Here is a 14,077-nt window from a genome sequence, read left to right on the forward strand (position 1 = left end):
CTCTACTAAAATTAGGCACCTCTAACCCAATGGTTAATATAACACTCAGATAACTCATTGCCAGGTAATAGCAGAGTCTGGGGGGACCCCCCCTGGTTTTGCCTGCAGTGGGTATTAACCACTAATCAATCTACAAAATGACAATAAACAATTATGAAAAAAAAACAGAATAGAAAAACCTACAGATCCCTCTATGAAAAATAAATATCTAGAGCCTTGTACTCCTGTGAAAACACAGCACTTGCAACCTGTTGACCTAGTCAGGAAAGTATTTAAAAATTCACATAACTCCTCTATCACGTCCCCTTTCCCCAAGGCTGGAATTCCAGGCTGGAGGAGCTACCTCATAACCTGGGCAAATCAGCTTTTTCTCCTGAAATATTACGTGACATCTGTCATGCCCTCTGTTGACCCACAAGTAATTGAAAGAAATTTAATGTCTGTACTTTGGGGTTTCTTACAACACCAAAATATTCCCTGTCCTCCTCCATCCCCGCCATTCTCATTCTCAGTGGTGAAATTAAGATTACTCACCTGCAAGAACTACTCCCTCTATAAACTTTGTAAAACTATAAATCCTCTGCGTGAAACTGAGCTCTGAAAATTTGCTGGGGAGGGAAAGAACAGCCAGTCTTAGATTAACTAAAACTTGGATGTTAAAACCTTTCTGAATTTGCACGGTGCCTTCAGCAGGCAAGGGGTACAGGGGAAAATATCTGTACAAAACAGAGTCATAGAGGAGCCAATGTCTTAAAGTGGAAAACTGTCATTTCAAATCATTGGGAAATTGAATTAGCACATACAGCTGGAGATTAGCTGTCATTTAGGAAGATACAATCAGGGCTTCAAAGGCAAGATATGAATTGCCTTCCTTCAAATTAGCTCAAGAAGTGTAGGAAAAAAAGAGGTGTTTCCATTAAAGTAAGGCACTTAGCTAATAGCAGAGAACTCAGATACGCACCAAGCTCGTCAGACTTCATTTAGTTTTCTTTCTAAAGAGAAAATTGCAGTTTGCCTCAACAAAAATAACGAGCTGCACCTCAGGATCATTAGGTATTTTATCACAAATAGCTTTTTTTCCATCACCAGTTTCACAAATTTGCTGTGACTGGGTGTTAGGTCTCTTTATCGCTTCTCCTTTGCACAGCACTTCAGAACAGAGGGGCTGGATCAGGTGGGCCTTGTCTTTTTTGGGCTTAACTGCCTTTCAAATTCTGCATCGAGCTTATCATTCCCCAAAGTGAAGCCTCTGTGTGGCCTTGTGGGTCAGCTGCAGGTAATTGCTGTGTCACACTCCTTGACCCCTCCCTCTCTCCCACTTCCACGTGCTCAGTGCTGGTTTTATTCCTATTCCAGTGCCCCTATTCCCATATTTCAGCCTCCTGGGCATCACTAGAAAGGCCAGGATGCAGCATCTTTAACTGAGCCATGGGGAGAACAGGGAAATTTGTGGTTTGAATTGACTCCCCTTCCTTTGGTCCCCAAGCCTGTGTCATGCCAGCCAAGTGACACTGGTGGAGAGCACATCCTTCAGGGCAGCAGCCATCCCTCTGCCTTCTTCATGGAAAGGATTTAAGTCCTGTGCTGTTAAACAGAATGAAATAATGCCAACATCAGGCACGGGACAGGGCTCCTGGAGATTGAGCACACTCCAGACTTTCAGCTTTACAACCTCACTATCCCATTATCCTTCAGAATTCTGATACCATTTTGCAACCCAAGGCAAAAGAAGAAATCCCTTAACCTCAAGATTTGCAGATCCTAACACAACGGGGCTCTGAACTTGCTAAGGGTCCCTAGAGCCTGCTACTTTCATACAGCTCATAATTTAATAAAAGCTGCCTACAACTACTCTTTCTTTTGCCTCCAGAAGCAGTTGGAGAAAGCAATGGCTTCTGTAACTTTTTCCCTTTTTTTTTTCTTTCTTTTGGATAACAGTCTTTTGGGAGAACAGAGATAACAGATCGGATTTTCTCCAGGATCATGACCCGGAGCTGATCAAAGGAGGGGAACGGGAAGAAGTGGAGGAAGAGATCAGAGTGCAGGTGTGCTTACAATAGCAAGAGGACACTAATCATGTGCATTACCTGTGTATATTTTTCTCCAGCTGTAAGAACTGGCCCTGGCACAGACCTTCCCTCCTTCCAGAGTCCCTACTACCTGTTCTTTGCTTTCACACTTGCTCAGCTGAACAATTGTCTGGGGTGAGGCGGCAGAGCAGAAAACTGAGGAAGATTCCACTGCGTTTGTCTTGAGCAGGTCGACGAAGTGATGCAAGAGAAACTGCTGAAGATCAAACAGGCTGTGGATGGAGAGACAGGTCCTCAGAGTAAAGCTGGGAAAGGTGAAAAGGTAAGAGCAGCAAGTTGGGAGAACTGAGGGGCAGTCTCAATTCCCTGCCCAGGTACAGTGGTGGTCAGTGCAAACCTCAGGTACAAATATCAAAATGTCCACCCTAAACATTTACTGAATCTCAAGTCAGGAACATCTGAAAATCTCTTCACCTGTGGGTGTTTTCAGGGCCTTCTGCATTAGCTCTTGTTCTTTGTATAAATATTGCTTAGGACAAGTTGAGCTACTCCAGAGATAAATCACTATGAGGTATTTCAGATTTTCACCCTCCTGAAATCCTTGGATGCAGTCAAACAGCAAAATGGAAGCAATCCCTCTCTTCAGGTTGACCAGTTCAGATTAATAGTTTTCCAAGGAAAACAGGGATCTGGAGGCCAGTGAGTTTTCCAGCTGCTGGCTGTTTTTCCTCCAGGACTGGTTATTATGTTTCAAGACTGTACACCAAAAAAATTCCCTCAGAATGTTTTGATGTAACCTTTCATTTGTCTGTAACACCACATAGATCACACACAGCCAGGTACTCATTATGTTACTACAGCCTATGGAGGGGTTTGGGAATTTGCAATTAAGCCAAGTTTATTTAGGCATAAAAAATAGGTTAAACCCCCCCAAAACACAGCACATGTCATGTTCACATCTAGTTTTACAGCACTGTCATATGAAGAATTCCACAGCTTGTGGTTCTCTAAAATTCCTTACCAAAGCATTTAAATTAGAGATCATGTCAGTGCAAAATAACTCAAAGCTTACACCCCACCACTCAATCAGCAGATCCACTTAAAACCCTCAGGGCAAATAGCCAACCCTAATCTCATGCTGTATTTCATTTCTGTAATACCTTTTAGCATGCAAATACTTGCTGTTGCTCTACTTCTACTCAAATTATCTTTAAAAATGCTTTTTCCTCTGACAAATGCCCAGGGACAATCTAATAAGAAAAGACTGGGGCAGCTCTGAAAGCTGATCCCAACTGGATTCCTAAATCTGTTTCAAAAATAGGGTGGGGGCTTAAGATACACAGACAAAATATTGCAAATATCTCCCCCAAGTTTTCATGGGCAGACACATTTAGATCAGCTGGCCAGTGCCCTGCTGCAAAATGTCACACTGGAATTACAGAGCTTTATGTTAGGGCTGGGTTGGGTTGGTTTTTTCCTTCAATGTAGTGTTGGAATAGCTTAGGGTGGAGGGAGATTATTTAACTTTTATTTTCCCATGTTGTGCCAGTAGCCTGAGAGAATGAGGCAGGAAAAGAAGTAGTAATTAGATAATACCAATTCCGTAAAGATTTCATCTTAAAAAAACCCCACCCAAGCCAAAACAGTTCTATTTGAGGACTGGGGAACAAAAGGAATGATGCAGTGTTAGTCAAAACACATCTTCCCTGTGCAAAGCCATTTAAAATGTCCATTCAGCATTGGCAAAGGCCTTTTCCAATTAGTATTTGCATAAATATCTCAGTCATAAACCAAACCAGTGCATACCTGTGCACATGGACTGCAGATCTGCTTTAGGATAACCTGGTCTACATAATAAGAATAATATGAGCTGGAGAGTTGTGGAAATACCTCGTTAATTTATTATTCAGCAAAAAAATCTCTGATCTTTCAATCCACATACGAGGTCCCACATGTCTCCCCCTCAGTTATGCAGTATATAACAGGTAATTGTTTCAGGTTCTCATTGTAGCAGGTCTGGAATGCAGTGTGAAAAATCCTCCTGCCAAAATAAAAATAAAAAAGGGGATATTCTGCATTCTCAAGAGAATTCAGCATTCTTCAGAAAAATCAGACCTATTCCTGTGCTCTGGAAGTGGGCATGGGGCAATGAATGGGTAATTTCTTTAGGAGAATTTTCACAGGTGGAATTTTATGTCTAGGGACCATCATCACAAATTCCACCTGTGATGCCACATTTAGCCATTCCCTCTGTTTTAGGGAGGGACTTCTTCTGCTCTCTTTGTCAGGGAATTGTCCCTACCAGAGGCAGGTGTTCTGTGCCTTTCCAAGCCTTAATATGAGTAGTTCCCAACTCAGAAAATTTCTGTCAAATCCATATTAAAAACAAAAATCTGGGCCTTGACCCACAGGAACCAATCTGAGTTTTCAAGTCCCTTTTGTGGGGAATACAGCAAGGACATTTTGGATTCTAAAGGGAAATTTCTCCTCTCTAGAAAAAACACTCTGGAAGAGTGTTCCAGACAACTCTTAGCTTTAAGAAAAACAATATATAACAGCTCCAAGCCTACCCAAAGCCACTCCTTTATTTCTGTAAGTACTTTATCATTGATTCCCAAACCTTCACATACCACTTGCTGCTAAAAGCTGACACTTAACCCTACCAAGAACTGCTCTTAGAGCTCCTGAAGATAAGAATCCCATTTGCCAGCTTTGTGGAAGAATAAACTTGAGTGAAAAAAATTGTTCTTCTCATGACAAGTGGGTCTCCAGAGCAGTAGACTGATCTGGAAATAACAAAACTCATTAGATTGCACTTAATACTCACTAAACCACACTGCTGGGGTCAGAGATTCTGTGCCTCTTTCCAAGCTGGAAGCTTCCCATACCCACAGACTGTCCCACCTTTATGGCCCAGCATAGATAGAGTGTCCTGGTTAAGAAACACACTTTGCTGGACCCTAATTCTTCCAGATAGCTCCTGCTCCAATGACTGTCACTAGAAAGGGGATGAGGATACAACAGAAACAGAGGAATGGGGGTCAGCTCTGCTGTAAACTGCATTTTCCTTCACTTGGCACAGTGGCAGCTCATCCCTGCCCAGCTAGGGATCAGCAGGTTGGGACTGGGAGCACTGGGAATGGACAGCTGGGAGATGTCCTCTGAGTGAGGAACATGGCAGCCACTGACCTGGAAGTTCCATTTAAGAGCTTATCAGAGTGCTTTCTCTCAAGCCCATTGTGCTGCTTTTCCTGCTCTGCTCCCCCAAGGATTTATTTCTGATCCCCACTGCAGGTAAAGCAATGCATTGGAAATGAACACACCCACACATACACAAAGGCATGGCCAGGATTCAGAGGGGAAAAATAGAGAGACACAGAAAACCCAGGAAAGGGGGACATGAGAACCTAAGTGTGGAAGAAAACTTGCTTCACAGCTTTGGAGATCCCTTCTGGGTGAAACTGGGCAGAAGCAAAGCACAAAGGGCTGTGACAGAAATATCAACAAGAGAAAAGCCATAGAGAAGGAGGCCAGAAGAGAAGCTGGGTGAGAACTGAGGAAAGGCCGGGTTTGAGGGCTGTGATTCCCAAGCCCTGCTGGATTTCCTTTAACTGCTGCACCCAGAGCTCTCAGCCAGCTGTGGGATCTGTAACCTCTTTGGATGCTGTGCCTAAATCCAACAGGGATTGCAGATCAGAGTCCCTCATTCAGCAAGTTTATTAATCAGCAGGAACATCTTTGCCTAAGCACTTTTTCAGTGTAAGTGTCAGAAGCTGCTTGTTTTATCTCAGCACTGCCAGAAAAGGCTTCTCAACCCAGGCCCAGTGCAAAGCTTCACTTGCTCAGCCTCCCATCTTAAGCATCTCACATGATCCAAGGAATCCACTAAAATGCATCAGCTGCTGGTTTCCCTTAAAGCACAGGAGCACTCTCCTCTTGTTACTTTTCCACAGGGAACCTGCAAGAAACACAGAAAGGGATTTGTTACAACAGCATGTAGGGACAAGGAGGAATGGCTTCAAACTGAGAGTAGGTTTTGATGGGATATTAGGAAAAAACTGCTCCCTGTGAGGGTGGGGAGGTCCTGGCACAGGGTGCCCAGAAAGGCTGTGGCTGCCCCTGGATCCCTGGAAATGTTCCAGGCCAGGTTGGACGGGGTTTGGAGCAGCCTGGGATAATGGAAGGTGTCCCTGCCCATGGCAGGGGTGGAACTGGATAATCTTCCACACCAGCCATTCCACGATTCCCTGACCCAGGGTGGCTGTAGCTGCAGCCAGGACCTGTGAGATCACAGCCAAAGGGTGACATGGATCCTCCAGTTTCAACAATTTCCCTCAGTGAGACATTTGGATACCCTTCTCCCTCCTGGTGCCATTCCAGCAGCAGACAGTGCTCTGGAATTTGGTCTGAAATCAGGTTCTTGTCTGCTCCAACCTCTGAGCTACCCACAGCATTTTGCTGAGCCCACACAGCAAGAGGAGCCACCCCACTGGGTACAGGAGACAGCCCTGTGTCCCCACCAGCTGCCCCCTGATGCAGCTCCCTCCATGGGAATTATCAACTCAGAAAATCACCAAGTCAGGGGGTGGCTGCACAGAAGCTCGACAGACATTTCAGAGAGAGAAGCAAGGAGATTTCCATTATAAATGATGAGCGTGTTCACATTCATTAAACATTATCATTTTCTAAATAAAAGCCGTTCCCAGTAAGACATTTTGGAGGCAAGCCATTGTCTACAATTCATATTTGCCCTTATCACATCTCAGCCTGTGCCAAATTCCCCACAAATGCTGTTGTTAATTAGGAAAACACATTTTTCCTCCACACAGTTCATTTTTGTTTTGCTCTGGAGTTACTTTATTGGTGAAGCTGCCTTGAGGACAATACCAGTTGGCCAATAAATTCAACATATGCTTAGCATCTTTACTTAGGTTGAAACAAGCTTTTCTTCCCAGTAAGACCCAAATATATGTAATTTCTGGTTTGTTGGAGGAGAGGTTAAAAAGACAAAACAGGAGGAACAGCAAAAATCAACCAGTGACAGCCTCAATATTTCCGCAGTTGTTAAAACAGCATGGCATGTGCTTTCTTCTTCCCATTCCCTTTCTTCAAAGCAAAATCCCCCTGGCACATTTGGATGAGTATCTGCTGCCAAACTTCTTTATGTAAAGAAACCCAAGGTATAGTTCTCCAGATACAGAGTTGTTTGCATTATCCTAACCCAAAATGTAAAAACATCTCATTTTCCCAGTTGGCTGATCCACATAGTGCTGGGTTTCAGTTGCATTTTCATCTGGATTATCTTTGTGGCATCATAAACAGTAACAGGTGATCGAACCACAGGTTACTTATGTTGTGTCTATCCTTGAAAACCCAACATTCATCTGTTCCTGAAGGCTGCTGATCTATTCTGTGAAAAAGCCCAGCATTTTCCAGATAATTGGATAGGATTTTTTAAACTCAACAACACAGCCTCCAGAGCTCTGCAGAAGTATTCACTATTATAAAAAAAAGGCAAAGTAAATGGTTGTATTCCCAGGAAAGCGAACATAAACTTTTAGAAAGAATAAGCTGTCTTGTTCAACTAAGCATTTAAGCACGTGCTTAAATTTAAGCTGTTGGAGAAATCCCCTGGTGCACCAAGGTTTCTGTGTAAACAGTTTCAATCCTGGAGTGCTCTGCAGGACTGGAGCTCAGACACCAGTGGTGGGCATGAACGTGGATTAATGATGCCCTCTCCACACTACTAATTATCCCTAACCATATTTATGGCTCCTGAGCTGTAATTAATGGAGGGGTTTGACAAGCCCGAGTCACATCTTCCTTATTTATGTTTGCCACGAGTTGTTTTATAATGTGTAAAGAAATGAGGCACACAAGTCAAAACTCTCTCTGTGGTGAAATTGTGGTGAAAATGTGAAAAGAGCAGGTTGTGTTTTTCTGCACTCTTCCAGCTTCTTCCCTGAGGCATTAGGAAAGAGAAGGATGTCCAGTTGTTAGGAGGGTAGCCAGAGTCTCAGGAGCTTTTCCCCTCAGGGAAGCTGCCTATATATATTTACTTCAATATATAGATAATTATTTTTATTTTTTTAAAAAAAAGGCATAAACAGTCTCTGGAACAGCTACTTAGACCCCACACCCTTTTCCTTCCTGCTTCCTTCTTGAGCAAGGGCCATATCACCCCTCACCCACAGAACTGTGCTCTGGAAAAATCATGGAATAAGAATCACACAATTGGAAAAGGTCTCTGAGAGAGATCATTGAGCCCAACCCTTAACCTGCACTGCCAAGGCCACCATTAAACCCACACAGCTTTTAGATCCCTTCAGGCTTGGGGATGCCACCACTGTCCTGGGCATCTGTGCTAATTAAAAAAAAAAAAGTCTAATATCCAAGCAAAAGGAAGGAGGAACTTTTTCCCTTGGAGTAAAATGACTCTGGGATACTTTCCTGTGTAGCAGTGGGACTGCTGTTTAAGGATATGGTTTTTCCCTTTGGGCTACATTCAAGCACTGAAACATTGGCTGTTCTGGCCCTCACTTTGCTTCAGTACATTCAAAAACATTTCTCTCTGCTAAAGTCACTAATTCCTGCTTGTTTGTGTGGTCCTCAGGGAAGCAAGACACCTGCGAAGAAAAAGATACCAGAGCTGGAGAGAGAGCTGACTCCTGACAGGTAAAGAGAACCTCTCTGCATTAGGTCTCCAATATCAACCTTGGTTTTCCTCATCTTCACCAACAAACACAAGCTAAAATCCCCACTGTGCTATCACACACCACCAGGACCAGTCCCATCACCTTCAGGCAGGTTAATTCCAGTCTGCAGAGCTAAGCACATGGAGCATTTCAGCAGGATATTGGCCCTGTGTGCCTCTTTTCCCCTCTCTGCAGGTGCAGAAGCACCTGGCTGCTTTGTTGACTGTCAGATTTTCCATCCCAGCTGGAGCCTGATAAGGGAGGCTGCAGACAGGCCCCTGCACTCCATAAATCCCCCTTCATGGCTGAGCTGTAGGGTACATGTCATAAATCAGTCTCATGGGTCAATAAGAGTCCTGGCAGACTTCTTGTGGACCCTTGCTCTTTCAAACACTCTTTATTTGGAGGAACTGAGAGGATTTCCTCTTCTGCTCTGCCATTTCCAATGAGTGCTGTCTTCCCTGACAATCCAGCCATTTTTCACCTGTGCACATACCACAGGGTCCAGCTGATCCAGGAGCAGGGCTGGAAAACAGCACAATGACAAAGACAATCAGTGAAATTCACCCCACAAACCCATTCCTGCAAGAACAGCAAGACCCAAACTTGATCATTTGGGTGCTGGCACCACACAATCATCCAATGATCTCTTTACCTGCTTTAAAATATATTAAAAAAAAAAAAAAATCTCAAAAAAGAAAATATTTCAAATCCATGTCTCATGGATTATAGCAGAGCAGGACCTCTCCTACAGAACAGTGCCAAAGTCTAAGAAGGATGTGTATATTCCCTGCTTTTAAAACTGCTCTTGCACATACCTGCTTCTTTATATATAAACTTACCATGCAGCCAGCTGAAAACATGAGCTTTCTAGTAGCTGGCTTTTTATCTGGCATTTTGGCTCCATGCTTTGCTCTTCCCTGCTGAGCATTTCAGAAACAACCCAGAGCGGGGATGAATAACTCAGATTCAAAATCTCCATTTGGGCCCAGCAAAGGGGGCACAGGGGGCTTCAGCCAACAAAGTCTGGTCACATCACACTCCCTTGGAGGAGACTCAGGACATGCATCATTTAACTGGTACAGTAAAAATAATATACCAGGAAAAGTAGAAGTCCTGCTCCCACCAGAGCTTCCAGGTCAGTCCCTTCTGCCTGTTTTATGATGCATTCCCAACATAAAACCACTGAGGATGAAAGCAAGAGTCAGAGCAGCAAAATCAACCTCGTTGAAGGTGCATTAAATTTTGGATTTGCTTATTGCTATTCCTACATTAATTGTGCCACTAAGACTGCATAAACATAAAACTCCTCAGCTGAAATGGAAAAAAGGCTGCAGACCTCAAATTATACCTGTAGGTTTATTAGCCAGCTGAGAGGCACTATTAAATATATTTATTGTAGCCAGACCAGAACATCCCAATTAAGATAGGTGAGAAAGACAGAATAATTGAGGGGAAAGAATGTGAAAGGTGTGCAAAAACACTGAGAGATCTGAAAAGATTAAAATCAATATTGTTTATGCTGTCAATACACTTAAGAATTTCTGACAGGTTTATTCAGCTTACATCATCCTGGAAGCAGTATGACTCTATAAAACCAAGTGCCAAAAGTGTCATTGAAATTAATACTTAGAATTCCAAAAGAGAGTGTAGAGAAGATCCACATCAATAGAAAACCACACACAAATTTAAGTGTTTTATCTCCTTCATTATTGGGATCTACTTTCACCCACTAATGGAGACAGGGAGAAGCTTCCACTGGGGAAGTTTTGCCCATTTCATGGAACCCCGGACTGGTTTGGATAGGGCAGGAACCTTAAAGCCCATCCAGTTCCACCTCCTGCCATGGGCAGGGACACCTTCCACTGTCCCAGGTTGCTCCAAGCCTGTCCAGCCTGGCCTTGGACACTTCCAGGGATCCAGGAATGTTTTTTCCCAATCCCCCTCTGGCCAGCCTGACCTCAACACTGCTGGATCTGAGCGAGGCATTCCCAGCGTGTTCCCAGAGAGATGAGGCTGTCTGTTGCCAACACAATAAATTCCAAGAAGAATTAATGAATTAGTACTAATTGGAGAGCTGAGTGAATAGGTATAGTAGTGTTAGGATTGCCATTATTGTGTAATTTCACAATAATTTCCCGGTAATTGATATTAATGAATGAGTCCATTACACAAGTCATAACTGATCTGGCATCACCTGGAAATGGGTAAATGGAGTCAGCAGGAGAGGGGGACCCAGCGAGTGAGGGAGGGAAAAAGATTCCTCACCACGACACAGAAAGCTGTGCTTATTGATTTCACATTGATGGCACTAATCACTGCTGCCTCCGAGCCACAAAGTGCATTTATAAAGCTGGGAAAACATAAATAACTCTCAGGCTGGCTCAGTTCTGAGAGGCCTGAGCTTTTCCTGACTCTTTCTGACTGATGTCTCCTGCCTGCAGGACCATTGATTCCCTGTACCAGGAGCTTGCAGAAGAAGGATTGCTCATCAGAGTCAAGAACGTGAATCTCTCTGACTACATTGGTAAAGTACCCCTCTTACAGCAAACGTGGTGTTTGATCCAACCTCCAGCCATTCCACCTCCACTCACCCCCATTTCCAGTCAAGACTGAGTTCAAGAGTCGCTGCACTTTGAATATCTAAAGCCAGGTATGCAAATCAAGTCTGTTTCTGCGGGCTGCTCAGGACATTTCACTTCTGCTACTGAGCCCAGGACCTGTTTGCAGAGCTGGTAACTCCAGGCAGCAACACCTGGGTGCCTTGAATGGTTGTGGATGTCACAGCCACTCTGAGGCAGAACCAGAGCATCCTTTAAGGAGCAGTGGAAAGACAGTGCAAGCCTGGCAGAGCAGGGGTCATGATCCATGCAGAATATTTCCCAGAGAACAGCAGAAACTGTACCTCCAGCTTTTGTTGGTTGAGCAGAGAAGACCCAGCCCCTCCCCCTGCACCTCCCTGACTGCCCATGAACTTTGAGCAGTGCTTTGAGGCATAGCTGGCCCTTCATTTCAGTAAGACATGTCTCTGCCTAGTTCTGCATTTCACACTTCTCTTGTCTGGTTTCTGTTACCTGCAACTGCAGCCAGACCTGTTTAGCTATGCTTTACAGAGAAAAAAGGGGTTATAAAAACCCCAAACCCCACATTTTCAGACTTTAGAGGGGTCTAGCACCACGTCCACAAACATTTGGTGACACACAGTGAAATCACAGCAGGATTCAGGTAGTTTCAAAAGCCATGGTTTGAATTTGCAGCTATCCAGAAGCAGTAGTGCTACAGGCTGATACAAGGCCAATACAGAAAAGACAAATTCTCTTCTATCATCCCCAAATGCCATGTTCATATAAACTCTTAAAAGCACCAGTTCAGCCTCCAGAGCCTCTGCCCATTCCTCTGAAGAGCTGTTAATTCTCTGAATTAACAAGTGTCCTGTGCATTTCATGCTCATTAAACACCATGAAGTAAAGGAAGGTTTTCATTCTTCCTTTGTTCTCCCGGCCTATCAAGGTCACTTCGGTCCAACAAACATTCCCCCACCACTTTTAAAACAGCACATCCCCAACAATTTTATGAAATCCAGAAAAACTCTTGGAGGGTCCAAGGACACAATCAGAGCTTGCAGAGAAAGGAGTCTTCATCTGCTCAGCCTTGCAGGGCTGCAGCCTCAGGAAGGTCACTTGCAGTTCCTGGGGAAAGGACAAAGAGTGGAACTGTGCTACACAGCCAGGAAAGGCACCGAAATGTCCCCCCTCTATGACAAACTGACATCACTGAACTAATTTTCTTGGTGACCTTATCTAAATTAGTCAGAGAATATCCACTGTGATTTATGTGCAGTTGCAATTAAACCCTTTGATACCTTCTAATTAAATCTGTGAAGATTAATTCCTATCCCGTTCTTTTGATTTCTCCTTAAATAAAAGATAAAACCTGAAATTAATTTTTCTTCAGAGGGGAGGGGGCAGTTGCACCAGGGCTTGTCTGCCTTTTTTACCCCCAAATTATACCTCCACTTTTGCTCTTAACCACTGCTAATTTACCCCTGCTCCAGAGGCCTCTTGCCCTCTGCCTTTTTATCAACAGTAAAACATAATATATTATTATTTTTCAATAATAATCACCATAATGACATATAATTTATGCTAAAAATAATCACTGACTACATCACAACTGGTTTTCCTGCTTGTGGCCCATCCCCTTGTATCTTTGTCCTCCAGCATTTCTTGGATATGGACTTTGACAGGGCAAGCAATGTGATTATAGCTCTATAACCAGAGCCAAGGCAAGATTAAATCGTTTCAGTTCACATCAGGGATTTTTCATTTTCTTGGGTTGTTTTGTGGAGGTTTTTTTTGAACAAAAAAAAAGGCTGGGGTGGGGGGAAGAGGTGAATTGCAAAGCAGAGAGCCCCACCAAATGAGGTGACACGCTTACGCGACTAACACAGCGAGGAGCTGAGATGGGACCCAGCCAGGGAAAAGCTTGTTAAAATAGCTTTCCCCCCTTTTTGAAATCCTTCTGAGAGCGCATGGTTCACTGGGATTCTAGCCCTGCAAAATCCCAAATCCAGGAATCAGCCAGCAGCGTGATTTATGGTGCTGCTAATGATTCTTCTCCACAAAGTTGCTTTAAAAGGTTACTCGAAACCGTCTGCTCTCTGCTGAACAACTTCCACAGCTTGTTCAGCTTAAATTTTCCTTTGCACTTCACCTTTCTCAGGGCCACATTCCACCAGAATATTGCCCAGCTTGAGTCCCTGAGCCTGGCTTTGCTGAGTGTGTGTTACATCCCTGCTCTGTGGCAGCTCCTCATTCCCTGAGTTATGCTTTTTACAGCAACGGTGTCACATTTATTGAGCTCCTGCTTCCTCCTCACAGGCTACTACGACTGTCTGAGGAACATCCTCCGTGGGACAGGTGCCCAGCCCATGCCCTCCATCCCAGAAGTCAGACAGCTCGTGACACTCTATGGAATATTGCCCTTGGGTAAGAGCACACCAGAGGGCAAAACACGCTGGGGCTTTGCTTCCTGTCAGAAACGTGCATTTTACTGGCTTTGGCAGGGCTTGATTAGTCGTAATCTGCAGCATTTTGCAGTCTAATTGTTTTTCAATGAAGCCTTCAGAGTGAAGGCTGGATCATTTTAACAGCACAGAAAGGCAGGTATCGCCTCCCCAGCCCATCTCTGTCTGCATGGCAACAGTTTGTGAATGGCAGCGCATAAAGGGAAACCACTTGGGAAAGATAATAGCTAAAACAAGCTCCACTGATCAAAATTAATCAAGTTAAGGGAAGGGCTAAGGTTGCAATATACCTTTTACAAGCTGGCTAATGTTACTCAGTGCAGCAC

General features: G+C 44.0%; 1 protein-coding gene across 1 annotated transcript in view; it reads left to right on the forward strand.

The window, feature by feature from the left end:
• Positions 1 to 14,077, forward strand: part of IQCA1 (IQ motif containing with AAA domain 1) — a 97,838-nt gene that overhangs the window by 63,454 nt on the left and 20,307 nt on the right. Inside the window, exons 10-14 of the mRNA XM_058839899.1 lie at positions 1,939 to 2,045; positions 2,260 to 2,352; positions 8,644 to 8,705; positions 11,170 to 11,252; positions 13,606 to 13,713. Coding sequence (XP_058695882.1) covers positions 1,939 to 2,045; positions 2,260 to 2,352; positions 8,644 to 8,705; positions 11,170 to 11,252; positions 13,606 to 13,713 — 453 coding nt within the window. The remainder of the gene's footprint in view (positions 1 to 1,938; positions 2,046 to 2,259; positions 2,353 to 8,643; positions 8,706 to 11,169; positions 11,253 to 13,605; positions 13,714 to 14,077) is intronic.

Source organism: Poecile atricapillus, chromosome 5 (assembly GCF_030490865.1).
Source record: "Poecile atricapillus isolate bPoeAtr1 chromosome 5, bPoeAtr1.hap1, whole genome shotgun sequence".
Taxonomy (NCBI): Eukaryota; Metazoa; Chordata; class Aves; order Passeriformes; family Paridae; genus Poecile; species Poecile atricapillus.